Below are 13,916 nucleotides of genomic sequence, written 5' to 3'. Positions count from 1 at the left end.
GGGCCCCACCCCCTTCTTTGTGCGCCGTTGCCCTTTTAAGAGCGAGAAGGGGCGTGGCCTAGCGGCCGGGGAGGGGCGGGGCGCTCCGGCGGCGCGGCGGCGGAACCGGAAGCGGCACCGGAAGCGGCGGGCGGTCACGTGCGCGGCCATGGCGGAGCCCGAGCTCCGCGTGAACGCCGCGTTCGCGGAGCGCTACCGGCGGTACCGGCGGCGGGAGGAGCTGCAGCGCCGTGAGAGCCGGGAGCGGGGCGGGAGCGGGGGGAACCGGGCGGGACCGGGGCTGCAGCGCCCTGAGACTCCGGGAACGGGGGGAACCGGGACAGGGAACGGGATCGGGGAGGGGAGAACGGGACCGGGAACGGGGCTGGCACCGGGAGCGGCACCCGCGATCGCGGGGAACCGGTGCTGCCCGGTTCTGAGCGTTCCCGGTGCCGGTCCCGGTTCTGAGCGGTCCCGGTTTCCCTGGTCCCGGTTCCCCCCGGTTCTGAGCGGTCCCGGTCCCGTTTCCCCCCGGTTCTGATCATTCCCGGTGCCGGTTCCGATCGTTCCCGATCCCGGTTGTTCCCCCCGGTTCCGACCGCTCCCGGTGCCGGTTCTGAGCTTTCCCCGTCCCCGTTTCCCCGGTTTCGACCGCTCCGGTGTCCCGGTTGTTCCCCCCGGTTCTGATCGGTCCCGGTCCCGTTTCCCCGGTTCTGAGCGGTCCCGGTTTCCCTGGTCCTGGTCCCGGTTCTGATCGGTCCCGTTCCCGGTCCCGGTCCCGTTTCCCCCCGGTTCCGATCGTTCCCGATCCCGGTTGTTCCCCCCGGTTCCGACTGCTCCCGGTGCCGGTTCTGGGCCTTCCCATTCCCAGTCCCGTTCCCGTTCCCGGTTGTTCCCGGTCCCGGTCCCGTTCCCGGTCCCCACCTCCCGCTGTCCCGGTTGTTCCCGGTCCCGTTCCCGGTTGTTCCCGTTCCCGGTTGTTCCCATTCCCGTTCCCGTTCCCGTTTCCCCGTTCCCGTTCACCCCCCGCTGTCCCGGTTGTTCCCGTTCCCGGTCCCGTCCCCATTCCCGGTTGTTCCCGGTTGTTCCCGTTCCCTTTCCCGGCTGTTCCCGTTCCCGTTTCCCCTTCCCGTTCCCGTTCACCCCCCGCTGTCCCGGTTGTTCCCGGTTGTTCCCGTTCCCGTTCCCGTTCCCGGTTGTTCCCGGTTGTTCCCGTTCCCGGTTGTTCCCGTTCCCGGTTGTTCCCGTTCCCGGTTGTTCCCGTTCCCGTTCCCGTTCACCCCCTGCTGTCCCGGTTGTTCCCGTTCCCGTTCCCGGTTGTTCCCGGTTGTTCCCGTTCCCGGTTGTTCCCGTTCCCGTTCCCGGTTGTTCCCGGTTGTTCCCGGTTGTTCCCGTTCCCGTTCCCGGTTGTTCCCGGTTGTTCCCGTTTCCCCGTTCCCGTTCACCCCCCGCTGTCCCGGTTGTTCCCGTTCCCGGTTGTTCCCGGTCGTTCCCGTTCCCGTTCCCGGTCCCGTTCCCGGTTGTTCCCGGTTGTTCCCTGTTCCCGTTCCCGGTTGTTCCCGGTCGTTCCCGTTCCCGTTCCCGGTCCCGTTCCCGGTTGTTCCCGGTTGTTCCCGTTCCCGTTCCCGGTTGTTCCCGTTCCCGTTCCCGTTCCCGGTTGTCCCCGTTCCCGTTCCCGTTCACCCCCCGCTGTCCCGGCAGTGCGCGATCGCTACGGCGACGCCTCCGACCCCGACAGCGACAGCTCCGACTCCGACTCCAGCGGCGACTCCGTGGTGCGCCCCTCCCCCCGCTTCCCCGTGACCCCCGGATGACCCCGGTGACCCCCCGGGATGACCCCTGACCCCCGGGATGACCCCTGACCCCCGCAGGCGCCGGACCCCCGGGAGCAGCGGGAGTTCCTGCGCACGCTGGCGCTGCTGAAGACGCGCGACCCCCGCGTGTACCGGCCCGACACCGAGTTCTACAGCCGCGGTACCGGGGTGGGGGAGGGGCCGGGGCGGGGGGGGAGGGGCCGGGACCCCCGCGCTGAGCCCCGCCCCCCCCAGGGCCCGAGGAGGAGGAGGAGGAGGAGGAGGAGGAGGAGGAGGAAGAGCGCGCCGGGCCGATGTTCCTGAAGGATTACGAGAGGAAGGTGCTGCTGGAGAAGGGGGGGTGAGTTCGGTGTGGGGAGGGGGCTTCGCTTTGGGGAGGGGGCTTGGGGGTCCTCAGACCCTCATCTTCCTCTTCTTCCCTTCCTCTTCTTCCTCTTCTTCCTCTTCTTCTTCTTCTTCTTGTTCCTCTTTTTCTTCTCCTTCCTCTCCTTCCTCTCCTTCCTCTCCTTCCTCTTCTTCCTCTCCTTCCTCTTCTTCCTCTTCTTCCTCTTCTTCTTCCTCTTCTTCTTCCTCTTCTTCTTCCTCTTTTTTTTCCTTTTCCTCTTCTTCCTCTTCTTCTTGTTCCTCTTTTTCTTCTCCTTCCTCTTCTTCCTCTTCTTCTTCCTCTTCTTCCTCTTCTTCCTCCTCTTCTTCTTCTTGTTCCTCTTCTTCCTCTTTCTTTTTTCTTTTTTTCTTCTTCTTTCTTTTCTCTTTTTCCTCTTCTTCCTCTTCTTCCTCTTTTCCTCTTTTCTTCTTTTTCCTCTTTTTTCTCTTTTTCCTCTCCTTCCTCTCCTTCCTTTTCTTCCTCCTTTTCCTCCTCTTCCTCCTCTCCCTCCTTTCTTTTTCCTCTTTTTCTTCTTTCTCTTCCTCTTCTTTGTCTCCTTCCTCTTCTTCCTCTTTTTTTCCTCTTCTTCCTCTTCTTCCTTTTTTTCTTCTTCTTCTTCTTTTTCTTCTTTTTCTTCTTCTTCCTCCTCTTCTTCTTCCTCCTCTTCTTCTTCCTCTTCTTTCTCTCCTTCCTCCTCCTCTTCCTCTTTTTTCTCTTTTTCCTTTTCTTCCTTTTCTTTCTCTTTTCCTCTTTTTCTTCTTCCTCTTCTTCCTCTCCTTCCTCTCCTTCCTCTCCTTCCTCTCCTTCCTCTTCCTCTCCCCGCAGGAGATACGTGGATGAGGAGGATGAGGAGGGCGAGGAGGCGGCGGCCAAGAGGAGGAAGGTGAGGAGGGGGAGGTGGGACCCCTCCCCACCCCAAAAAAAAAAAAAAAAAATCCCATTTTTGCCCCCCAAAAACCACCAGGACCCCCCCAAAAATCCGTGTGACCCATTCCACACAAAAAAAGCCCCAGGACCCCCCCTCAAAATTTCTGAGACCACCCCCAAAAATCCCCAGGACCCCCCCAATTCCCGAGACCCCTCCCCAATTCCCAGACCCCTCCCCAAATCCCGTTTTCCCCCTTAAATCCCATTTTTCCCTCCCAAAATCCCTTTGTTCCCCCCAAATCTGTGGGACCCCAAAATCCCCAGGACCCCCCCCCCAAATCCCGGACCCCTCCCCAGCCCCAAGACCCCCCCCCAATTCCGGTTTTCCCCCATAAATCCCATTTTTGCTCCCCCAAAATCCCATTTCCCCCCAATCCCCGGGACCCCCTCCAATTCCTGGGACCCCTCCCCAATCCCCAGGACCCTCCCCAATTCCCGAGACCCCCCCCCCCAATTCCCGGGGACCCCTCCCCAGCCCCGAGACCCCTCCCCAATTCCCGTTTTTCCCCCTTAAATCCCATTTCCGCCCCCCAAAATCCCATTTCCCCCCCAATCCCCGAGACCCCTCCCCAATCCCCCAGACCCCTCCCCAGTCCCAGACCCCTCCCCAATCCCCAGACCCCTCCCCAGCCCCGAGACCCCTCCCCAATTCCCATTTCCCCCTCCTGAACCCCATTTTTTCCCCCCCAAATCCCATTTTTGCTCCCCAAAATCCCATTTCCCCCAATCCCCGAGACCCCTCCCCAGCCCCCAGACCCATCCCCAGACCCCTCCCCAGCTCCGAGACCCCTCCCCAATTCCCGTTTTTCCCCCTTAAATCCCATTTCCGCCCCCCAAAATCCCATTTCCCCCCAATCCCCGAGACCCCTCCCCATCCCCAGACCCCTCCCCAGTCCCAGACCCCTCCCCAATCCCCAGACCCCTCCCCAATCCCCCAGACCCCTCCCCAGCCCCGAGACCCCTCCCCAATTCCCATTTCCCCCTCCTGAACCCCATTTTTTCCCCCCCAAATCCCATTTTTGCTCCCCAAAATCCCATTTCCCCCAATCCCCGAGACCCCTCCCCAGCCCCCAGACCCCTCCCCAGCCCCCAGACCCCTCCCCAGCCCCGAGACCCCTCCCCAATTCCCCTTTTGCCCCCCCAGGCCGAGGCCTCCCGCAGCTACGCCGAGGAGCAGCGGGCGCTGAAGGAGAGGTCGGGGGGGGGTCCTGGGGGGCTCTGGGGGGGTTGGGGGGGGGGTCCTCGGCACCCGGGGGTGACCCTGGACCCCCCCCCCAGCTTCCGAGCCTTCGTGGCCGACAGCGAGGAGGAGGAGGAGGAAGGGGGGGGAGGGGCGCTGCTGCGGCCCCGGGAGCGCTCCCGGGAGGAGAAGGTGAGGGGGGGTCCCGGGGGGGGGGTTGGGGGTCCCTGGGGGGTCCTGGAGGGGTTTTGGGGGGTCCCAGGGGGGGTTTGGGGGGGTCCTGGATGGGTTTTGGGGGGTCCCAGGGGGGGTTTGGGGGGTTATGGGGAGGTCTGGGGGGGATTTGGGGGGTCCTGAGGGGGTTTGGGGATATTTTGGGGGGGCTTGGGGGAGGTTTGGGGGGTCCTGGAGGGGTTTGGGGGCATTTTGGGGGGGCTTGGGGGAGGTTTGGGGGGGTCCTGGAGGGGGTCCAGGGGAGGTTTGGGGGGATTTGGGGCATCTTGGGGAAGGGTTTGGGGGGTCCCAGGGGGGGTCCTGAGGGGGATCTGGGGGATTTGGGGGGTCCCAGGGGGGTTCTGGAGGGGTCCTGGGGGGGTTTGGGGGGTCCTGGAGGGGGTTTGGGGGGTCCGGAGGAGGTTTAGGGGGGTCCTGGGGGGGTTTGGGGGGTCCTGGAGGGGGTTTGGGGGGAGTTTGGGGGTCCCTGGGGGGGCTTGGGGGGTCCTGGGGGGGTTTTGGGGGGTCCTGGAGGGGTTTTGGGAGGGTTTGAGGTGAGGTTTGGGGGTCCCAGGGGGGTCCTGGAGGGGATTTGGGGGGTTCTGGGGGGTCTTGGGAGGGTTTGAGGTGAGGTTTTGGGGGGTCCCGGGGATATTTGGGGGGTCTCAGGGGGTCCCGGGGGTCTCAGGTGTATTTGGGGGGGGGTCTCTGTCGCCCCCAGACCCACGAGGAGCAGCAGTACCTGCTCTGGCTGCGGGGCCAGGCCGAGCCCCCTCCCCAGGAGCCGCTGCAGGACCTGGTGAGGGGCTGGGGGCTTGGGGGGGTCCCGGGGGGGGCTGGGGGGGTCCTGGGGGGTCCCGGGGTGGCTGGGGGGGGTCCCGGGGGGGTCTGGGGAGGGTCTTGGGGGGCTTGGGGGGTCCTGGGGGGGTCTGAGCCCCCTCCCCAGGAGCCGCTGCAGGACCTGGTGAGGGTCTGGGGGCTTGGGGGGTCCTGGGGGGGGCTGGGGGGGGTCCTGGGGGGCTGGGGAGGGGTCCCGGGGGGTCCCGGGGGGGTCCGAGCCCCCTCCCCACGTGTGCCCCCCTCCCCAGGAGCCCCTGCAGCGGCTCTGGTCGGACCCGGCGCTGGAGCCGGGTGAGCGCTTCCTGCGCGATTTCCTGCTGGGCTTCCGGGAGGAGGAGGAGGAGGAGGAGGAGGAGGAAGAGCAGGGCGGCCAGGAAGGGGTGAGCGGGACCCCCGGGGACCCCCCCGGACCCCCAGAGACCCCCCCCGGACACCCAGAGACCCCTCAGAGCCCCAGAGACCCCCCCAGGCCCCTTAGAGCCTCTCAGGACCCCCCTGGATCCCCCCAGACCCCTTAGAGCCCCCCCGAGACCCCCCCCGGACCCCGAGGGACCCCCAGAGACCCCCCGGACACCCAGAGAGCCCCCGGGACCCCCCTGGAGACCCCCCCGGAGCCCCCCCCAGACCCCTTAGAGCCCCCCCCAGACCATCCCAGGGACCCCCTGGAGCAGCCACAGGAGTCAGAGTGGGGACCCCCTGAGACCCCGGGACCCCCCATGACCCCTGTGACCCCCCCCTTAGACCTCCCCCAGACCCTTTAGAGCCCCCCCAGACCCCTTAGAGCCCCCCCAGACCCTTTACAGCCCCCTCTGGACGCCCCCAGACCGTCCAAGGGACCCCCTGGGACGAGGGGGAGCAGCTGCAAGACTCAGACCCCCTGACCCCTGAGACCCCCCCATGACCCCCTGGACACCCCCAGATCCCTGTGGCCCCCCTTAGACCTCCCCCAGACCCCTTAGAGCCCCCCCAGACCCCTTTAGAGCCCCCCCAGACCCCTTTAGAGCCCCCCCCAGACCCTTCAGAGCCCCCCCAGACCCCTTTAGAGCCCCCCCAGACCCTTCAGAGCCCCCTCTGGACACCCCCAGACCATCCCAGGGACCCCCTGGAGCAGCCACAGGAGTCAGAGTGGGGACCCCCTGACCCCCGGGACCCCCCAGACCCCTGTGACCCCCCCTTAGACCTCCCCCAGACCCCTTAGACCTCCCCCAGACCCCTTAGAGCCCCCCCAGACCCTTCAGAGCCCCCCCAGACCATCCCCACCCCTCCCTGGACACCCCTGGGATGAGGGGCAGCAGCCCACAGGTCTCAAAGTGGGGACCCCCTGAGCCCCCCCGGCCCCCCCTGACCCCCGGGACCCCCGTGATCCCCCCTTAGAGCCCCCCTAGACCCCTTAGAGCCCCCCCTGGATGCCCCCAGACCATCCCAGACACCCCCTGGAGCAGCCACAGGAGTCAGAGTGGGGACCCCCTGAGACCCCCAGGACCCCCCCCAGACCCCCATGTCCCCCCCAGAGACCCCCCCCGGAGCCCCAGAGAGCCCCCAGACCCCTTAGAGCCCCCCCAGACCCTTTAGAGCCCCCCCTGGACACCCCCAGACCATCCCAGGGACCCCTGGGACGAGGGGGAGCCGCTCCTGCAGCACCCGCAGGACTCACAGTGGGGACCCCCTGAGCCCCCCCAGCCCCCCCTGAGCCCCCCTGACCCCCGTGCCCCCCCCAGAGCCCCCCTGGAGGACTCCTCGGAGGAGGGGGAGCAGTTCCTGCAGCAGCAGCAGGACTTCGAGCGCCGCCACAACTTCCGCTTCCAGGAGCCGGGGGCGGCGCAGGTGGGGGGAGAGGGGGGGATTTGGGGTGGGGGGCGACAATTGGGGGTGGGGGGCGAAAATTTGGGTCAGGGGGGTGGAAATTGGGGGGTCAGGGAGTGAAAATTTGGGATATGGGGGCGAAAATTTGGGGGCTGGGGGGTGAAAAATTGCGGTCAGGGGGCTGATTTGGGGGGTTGCTGATTTTGGGGTAGGGGCTGATTTTGGGGGTTCTGATTTTGGGGATCCCTCACCCCTCCCTTGGGGGTTCTGATTTTGGGGTGGGGGCTGATTTGGGGGGGGTGCTGATTTTGTGGGTGGGGGTGCAGATTTTTGGGTGCCAATTTTGTGGGTGCCGATTTCGGGGTGTGGGTGCTGATTTTGGGGGTCCCTCACCCCCTCTCCCTTGGGGGGGGCTGATTTTGGGGTAGGGGCTGATTCTGGGGTGGGGGTACCGATTTTAGGGTGGGGGTGCTGATTTTTGGGGGAATGCTGATTCTGTGGGTGCTGATTTTGGGGGTCCCTGACCCCTCTCCCTTGGGGGTGCCGATTTTGGGGTGGGGGTGCTCATTTTGGGGTAGGGGCTGATTTTGGGGGTGCTGGTTTTGGGGGTGCCGATTTTTGGGGGTTCTGATTTTGGGGGTCCCTGACCCTTCTCCCTCGGGTGTGCTGATTTTGGGGGTGCCGGTTTTGGGGGTGCCAATTTTTGGGGTGCCGACTTTGGGGCGTGGGTGCTGATTTTTGGGGGGAATGCTGATTTTGGGTGTGCTCATTTTGGGGTGGGGGTGCCGATGTTGGGGAGGGGGTGCTCATTTTGGGGTGGGGGTGCCGATTTTTGGGGGAGGGGGCTGCTCATTCCGTGGGTGCTGATTTTGGGGAGGGGCTGCTCATTCCATGGGTGCTGATTTTGGGTTTGGGTGCCGATTTTGGGGCAGGGGTGCCGATTTTTGGGGTGCCGATTTTGTGGGTGTGGGTGCCGATTTTGGGGAGGGGGCTGCTCATTCCGTGGCTGCCGATTCGGGGGTGTGGCTGCTGATTTTGGGGGTCCCCCCCCGCCCCCCCAGCTGCAGAGCTTCCCCCGCCTCATCCCCTCCTCGGTGCGCCGCCGCGACGAGCGCCGCAAGGAGAGGCGCGAGCAGCTCCGCGCGAGGAAGAGGAAGGTGAGGCCGAATCCCCCTCCCCCCCCGGGACCCCCGGGACCCCCCACGACCCCCGCGTGCCCCCCAGGAGCGGGCGCGGCGCCGGGAGGAGCTGAAGCAGCTGAAGAACCTGAAGCGGCAGGAGCTGGCGGCGCGCCTGGCCCGGCTGCGCCGCGCCGCCGGCCCCGCGGCCTTCGGCCTCAGCGGCGCGCTCCTCCTCGAGGACTTCGACCCCGAGAGCCACGACCGCCTCATGGCTGTGGGTGAACCCCCAAATAACCCCTGAGACCCCCAAAAACCCCCGAAAAAACCCCTGAGAACCCCCAAATAACCTCTGAGACCCAAAAAATCCCTAAGTAACCCCTGAGACCCAAAAAAACCCCCCAAAAAAAACCCTGAGACCCCAAAAAACCCCCGAAAAATCCCCCCGAAATAACCCCTGAGACCCCAAAAAATCCCCCCGAAATAACCCCTGAGACCCCCAAAAAATCTCCCCGAAATAACCCGAGACCCCCAAAAAATCCCCAAAACATCCCCCCGAAATAACTCTTGAGACCCCCGAAAAATCCAAAAAAAATCCCCCCGAAATAACCCCTGAGACACCCAAAAAATCCCCCCGAAATAACCCCTGAGACACCCAAAAAATCCCCAAAAAAACCCCTGAGACCCCCGAAATAACCCCTGAGACCCCCAAAAAAAACCCCGAAATAACCCCTGAGACCCCAAAAAACCCCTGAGCCCCCAAAATCCCTCTGAGCTCCCTAAAACTCTGAGCCCCCCCCAAACCCCTCTGAGGCCCCCAAAAGCCCCCACAAAACCCCCCCGAGACCCCCAAAAAACCCCCTCTGAGCACCCTCAAAAACCTCCTGAGCCCCCCAAAAAACCCCCTAAAAAATCTCCTGAGCCACCTAAAATAACCCAAAAAAATCCCCCTGAGACCCCCCAAAAAACCCCCCGAGACCCCCAAAAATCCCCCTGAGACCCCCAAAAAATCTCCCCAAAACCCCCCCTGAGCCCCGCCAAAAACCCCCTAAAAAACCCCTGAGCCCCCCAAAAAACCCCCCAAAACCCCTTTTTGCCCCCCCAAAAACCCCCTAAGCCACCCCAAACCCCCCAAGCCCCCTAAAACCCCCCTGAGCCCACCCAAAAAAAAACCCCGATCCCCCCAAAAACCCCCCAAACCCCTCCGAGCCCCCCCAAAACCCCCTGAGCTCCCTCTGAGCCCCCCTAAAACCCCCCCCCGAGCCCCCCCAAACCCCATTAAAAACCCGTTTTGCCCCCCCAAAACCCCCCCCAATCACCCAAAAAAAACCCCCTAAAAACCCCCCCCGAGCCCCAGACCCCCCCAGAAGCCCCCAGACCCCCCCAGAAGCCCCCCACCCCTTTCCAGGAGTGCTTCGGGGAGGATTTCTACGGCCGGGGGGGAGGAGGAGAAGCCGCGCTTTGAGGAAGAGGAGGGGCTGGACGATGAAGGTGAGCAGGGGCGGGGGGGGGGGTCCCGGGGGTGCCCCCTCCCCCACTTTGCTCACCGTGACCCCCCCCCCGTGTTGTGCAGAGTGGAACTGGGACGGCTGGAGGGGCCGGGAGGGGGGGGAGCCCCCCCAGGAGGGGGGGGGGGGAGCCCCCCCGGGAGCCGCACTGCGAGGACCCCGACTTCGTGGTGAGAGGGGAGACCCCCTCCCCAAATTTGTGACCCCCCCCACCTTGGAATGAGCCCCCCCTGAGCAAAACCCCCCCCAGAATGAGCTGTGCCCCCCCCACCTTGGAATGAGACCCCTCCCCAAATGTGTGACCCCCCCCAAAGCTTTGACCCCCCCCACTTTGGAATGAGCCCCCCAAATCTGTGACCCTCCTCCAATTGGAATGAGCCCCCTCCCCAAATTTGTGACCCCCCCACCTTGGAATGAGACCCCTCCCCAGAGCTGTGACCCCCCCCAATTGGAATGAGACCCCCCCCAATTGGAATGAGACCCCTCCCCAAAATTTGTGACCCCCCAATTGGAATGAGACCCCTCCCCAAATTTGTGACCCCCCTCACCTTGGAATGAGCCCCCCAAATCTGGGACCCCCCCCAATTGGAATGAGCCCCCCCCAAAGCTTTGACCCCCCCCCATACTGCAATTAGCCCCCCAAATTTGTGACCCCCCCCCAATTGAATGAGACCCCTCCCCTAATGTGTGACCCCCCCCAATTGGAATGAGACCCCCCTGGGCTAAACCCCCCCCCCGACAGAATTAACTGTGCCCCCCCCCCCATTGGAATGAGACCCCTCCCCAAATTTGTAACCCCCCCCCAGTCTTGGAATGAGCCCCCCCTGAGCAAAACCCCCCCCCCCAGAATGAGCCCCCCCCGAAATCTGTGACCCCCCCAATTGGAATGAGCCCCCTCCCCTAATGTGTGACCCCCCCCACCTTGGAATGAGCCCCCCCCCAAATTTGTGACCCCCCCAACATTGCAATGAGCCCCCCAAATTTGTGACCCCCCCCACCTTGGAATGAGACCCCCTCCCCAGAGCTGGGACCCCCCCCAATTGGAATGAGACCCCTCCCCTAATGTGTGACCCCCCCCCACTTTGGAATGAGCCCCCCAAATCTGTGACCCCCCCCAATTGGAATGAGACCCCCCCCAATTGGAATGAGACCCCTCCCCTAATGTGTGACCCCCCAACCTTGGAATGAGCTAAATCCCACCTTGGAATGAGACCCCTCCCCAAAATTTGTGACCCCCCCCAATTGGAATGAGACCCCCCTGGGCTAAACCCCCCCCCCCAGAATTAATTGTGACCCCCCCAATTGGAATGAGCCCCCTCCCCAAATCTGTGACCCCCCCCCAGAATGAGCCCCCCAAATCCCCCCTCCCCAATTCCCCCCCCCCAGAGCTGAGGCCGATCCCAGCACAGCAATCTGGGGGGTGGTCCCGGCTCGGGGGGTGCAGCCCCCTCCCCACTGACCCCCCCCCCCCCCAGATGGACGCGGATTTCACCCCCGGGACCCCCCGGGACCCCCCCCCCGGGCCGGGACCCCCCCCCCGGGGAAGCGGCGCCGGACGCGGCTGCGGGAGGCCCTGGAGAGGGAGAAGCCCCCCTTCGACCCCGGTGAGACCCCTCCCCAAATCCCTGAGAGCCCCAAATCCCTGAGACCCCTCCCCAAATCCCTGAGAGCCCCCAAATCCCTGAGACCCCTCCCCAAATCCCTGAGACCCCCAAATCCCTGAGACCCCCAAATCCCTGAGACCCCTCCCCAATTCCCTGAGACCCCCTCTCCTAAATCCCAGAGACCCCCCCAAATCCCTGAGAGCCCCCAAATCCCTGAGACCCCTCCCCAAATCCCCGAGAGCCCCCAAAACACCTGAACCCCCCCCAAATCCCAGAGACCCCTCCCCTAAATCCTGGAGACCCCTCTCCAAAATACTGAGAGCCCCCCGAGAATCCCTAAAACCCCCGAAATCTCGAGACCCCTCCCCTAAATCCTGAGAGCCCCAAATCCCTGAGACCCCCCCAGATCCTGAACCCCCCCCCCCCAAAAATCCTGATCTCGCCCCAAACCCCAGGACCCCCCAAACCCAACTCAGGACCCCCCAGACCCACCTGGGACCCCCCAGGACTACCCCCAGACCCTCCAGGACCCCCCAGAGCCCCTCCAGACCCCCCAAACCCCCCCTGGAACCCCCAATGACCCCTTAAACCCAACTCAGGACCCCCCTAGCACCCCTTCAGGAACCCCCCCCCCAAACCAAACTCGGGACCCCCCCAGACTCCCCAGACCCCCTCCTGGGCTCCCTCCAGACCCCCCTGGGACCCCCCAGGCCCCCCCAGCAGCCCCCCCAGGACCCCCAGACCCCCCTGGGACCCCCCAGCCCCCCCCCAGCAGCCCCCCCAGGACCCCCAGACCCCCCTGGGACCCCCCAGACCCCCCCAGGACCCCCCGAGACCCCCCTGGGACCCCCCAGGCCCCCCTAGCAGCCCCCCCAGGACCCCCCAGGCCCCCCCAGCAGCCCCCCCAGACCCGTCCAGACCCCCCAGACCCCCCTAGCAGCCCCCCCAGGACCCCCAGGTCCCCCTGGGACCCCCCAGCCCCCCCCAGGACCCCCCCGTGCCCCCCCAGCCTCGGGCCCCTTCGAGCAGTACCTGGACGAGTTCTACGGCCTCGACTTCGAGGACCTGATTGGGGACCTGCCCTGCCGCTTCAAGTACCGCCGGGTGCTGCCCTGCGACTTCGGCCTCACCACGGACGAGGTAGAGCCCCCCCGGGGACCCCCGCCCTGCCGGGGGGCGCCGGGACCCCCTCCCCAAATCATCCTGCCCACCCCAGATCCTGGCGGCCGACGACAAAGAGCTGAACCGCTGGTGCTCCCTGCGCAAGACCTGCATGTACCGGTGAGGAGGGGGCTGCGAGGGGGGCCCGGGGGGGTCCTGAAATTTGGGGGGGGTCTCACGGACCCCTCCCCTGGCAGCTCGGAGCAGGAGGAGCGGCAGGACCAGGAGAACTACAGGCGGAGGGCGCAGGACCTCGGCAGGAAGCGCCGGATCCTGAGATCGCTCGTGGCCGAGTATGGGGAGGGGGCTTTTTGGGTTTGGGGGGGGTTTTTTGGGGGGTTTGGGGGGGGTTCACAGCACCCACGACCCCTCCCCACCACCATCATCATCGTCACAGCCCCGAGGAGGCGGAGGCGGCGCCGGCCAAGCCGAAATTTGGGAAGAAACGCCGGGAGAAGAGGAAGCGCCAGGAGGAGGAGGAAGGGGGGAAAGGGGAGCCCCCCCAGGACCCCCCCGCGGCCCCCCAAAACGCCGGGGGTCCCCGGCGGCGGGGGGGGGCCCCCCCCTGGGCGCGGCCGTGCGCCTGGGGGGCCGCGAGTTCAGCGGGAAGAGGCTGGAAGCCTTCGGCCTCAACCCCCGGCGGCTGCGGTTCCGGCAGCTGAGGAGGCAGAGGGGGAAGGAAGGGGGGGAGAGCCACGGGAAAAACGGGAAAAATCCCGGGGAAAATGGGAAAAATCCTGGGGAAAATCCCGGGAAAAATACTGAGAAAAACCCTGGGAATACAGAGAAAAATCCTGGGAAAAATCCCGAGAAAAATGGGAAAAATACAGAGAAAAACTCCGGGAAAAACCCCGGGAAAAATGGGAAAAATGCAGGGGAAAACCCTGGGAAAAATACTGAGAAAAACCCCGGGAAATATCCAGGGAAAAACACCGAGAAAATCCCTGGGAATGCCGAGAAAAATACAGAGAAAAACAACGGGAAAAATTCAGGGAATAACGGGAAAAATCCAGGGAAAAACACCGAGAAAATCCCTGGGAATGCCGAGAAAAATACAGAGAAAAACAACGGGAAAAATCCAGGGAAAAATACTGAGAAAAACCCTGGGAATACCGAGAAAAATCCTGGGAAAAATACGGAGAAAAAGCCAGAGAAAAACCACGGGAAAAACCCAGGGAAGCCCGGGAAAACAGCGGCCGTCAACGGGAAAAAGAAACGCAAAAAAAACCGCCCCAAACCCCCGGGAAAACACCTGAGACCCCCCAGAAAATCAACTGAGACCCCCAGAAAATACCAGAGACCCCCAGGAAAACCTGGGACCCCCAGAAAATACCCAAGACCCCCGGAAAAACACCTGAAACCCCTGGGAAAATACCTGAGACCCCCCCCAAAAATACCAGAGACC

At 64.5% G+C, this 13,916-nt stretch overlaps 1 protein-coding gene across 1 annotated transcript; it reads left to right on the top strand.

The window, feature by feature from the left end:
• The first annotated feature begins 36 nt into the window (after nt 1-36).
• Nucleotides 37-13,327, top strand: KRI1 (KRI1 homolog). Its single transcript, XM_064402064.1, is given in 20 exon segments — nt 37-230; nt 1,681-1,754; nt 1,851-1,953; nt 2,028-2,133; nt 2,983-3,040; nt 4,229-4,278; nt 4,363-4,456; nt 5,199-5,276; nt 5,566-5,696; nt 7,036-7,141; nt 8,182-8,277; nt 8,345-8,515; nt 9,647-9,673; nt 9,675-9,729; nt 9,812-9,916; nt 11,222-11,350; nt 12,360-12,490; nt 12,567-12,631; nt 12,709-12,804; nt 12,909-13,327. Coding segments are annotated over 20 exon segments (2,022 nt in total). The 5' UTR covers nt 37-148; the 3' UTR covers nt 13,174-13,327.
• The last annotated feature ends 589 nt before the right edge of the window (nt 13,328-13,916 follow it).

Source organism: Passer domesticus, chromosome 34 (genome assembly GCF_036417665.1).
Source record: "Passer domesticus isolate bPasDom1 chromosome 34, bPasDom1.hap1, whole genome shotgun sequence".
In the NCBI taxonomy this organism is placed as follows: domain Eukaryota; kingdom Metazoa; phylum Chordata; class Aves; order Passeriformes; family Passeridae; genus Passer; species Passer domesticus.
Note: the sequence above shows the minus strand (reverse complement) of the source record. Positions and strands in the feature narration are given on the sequence as shown.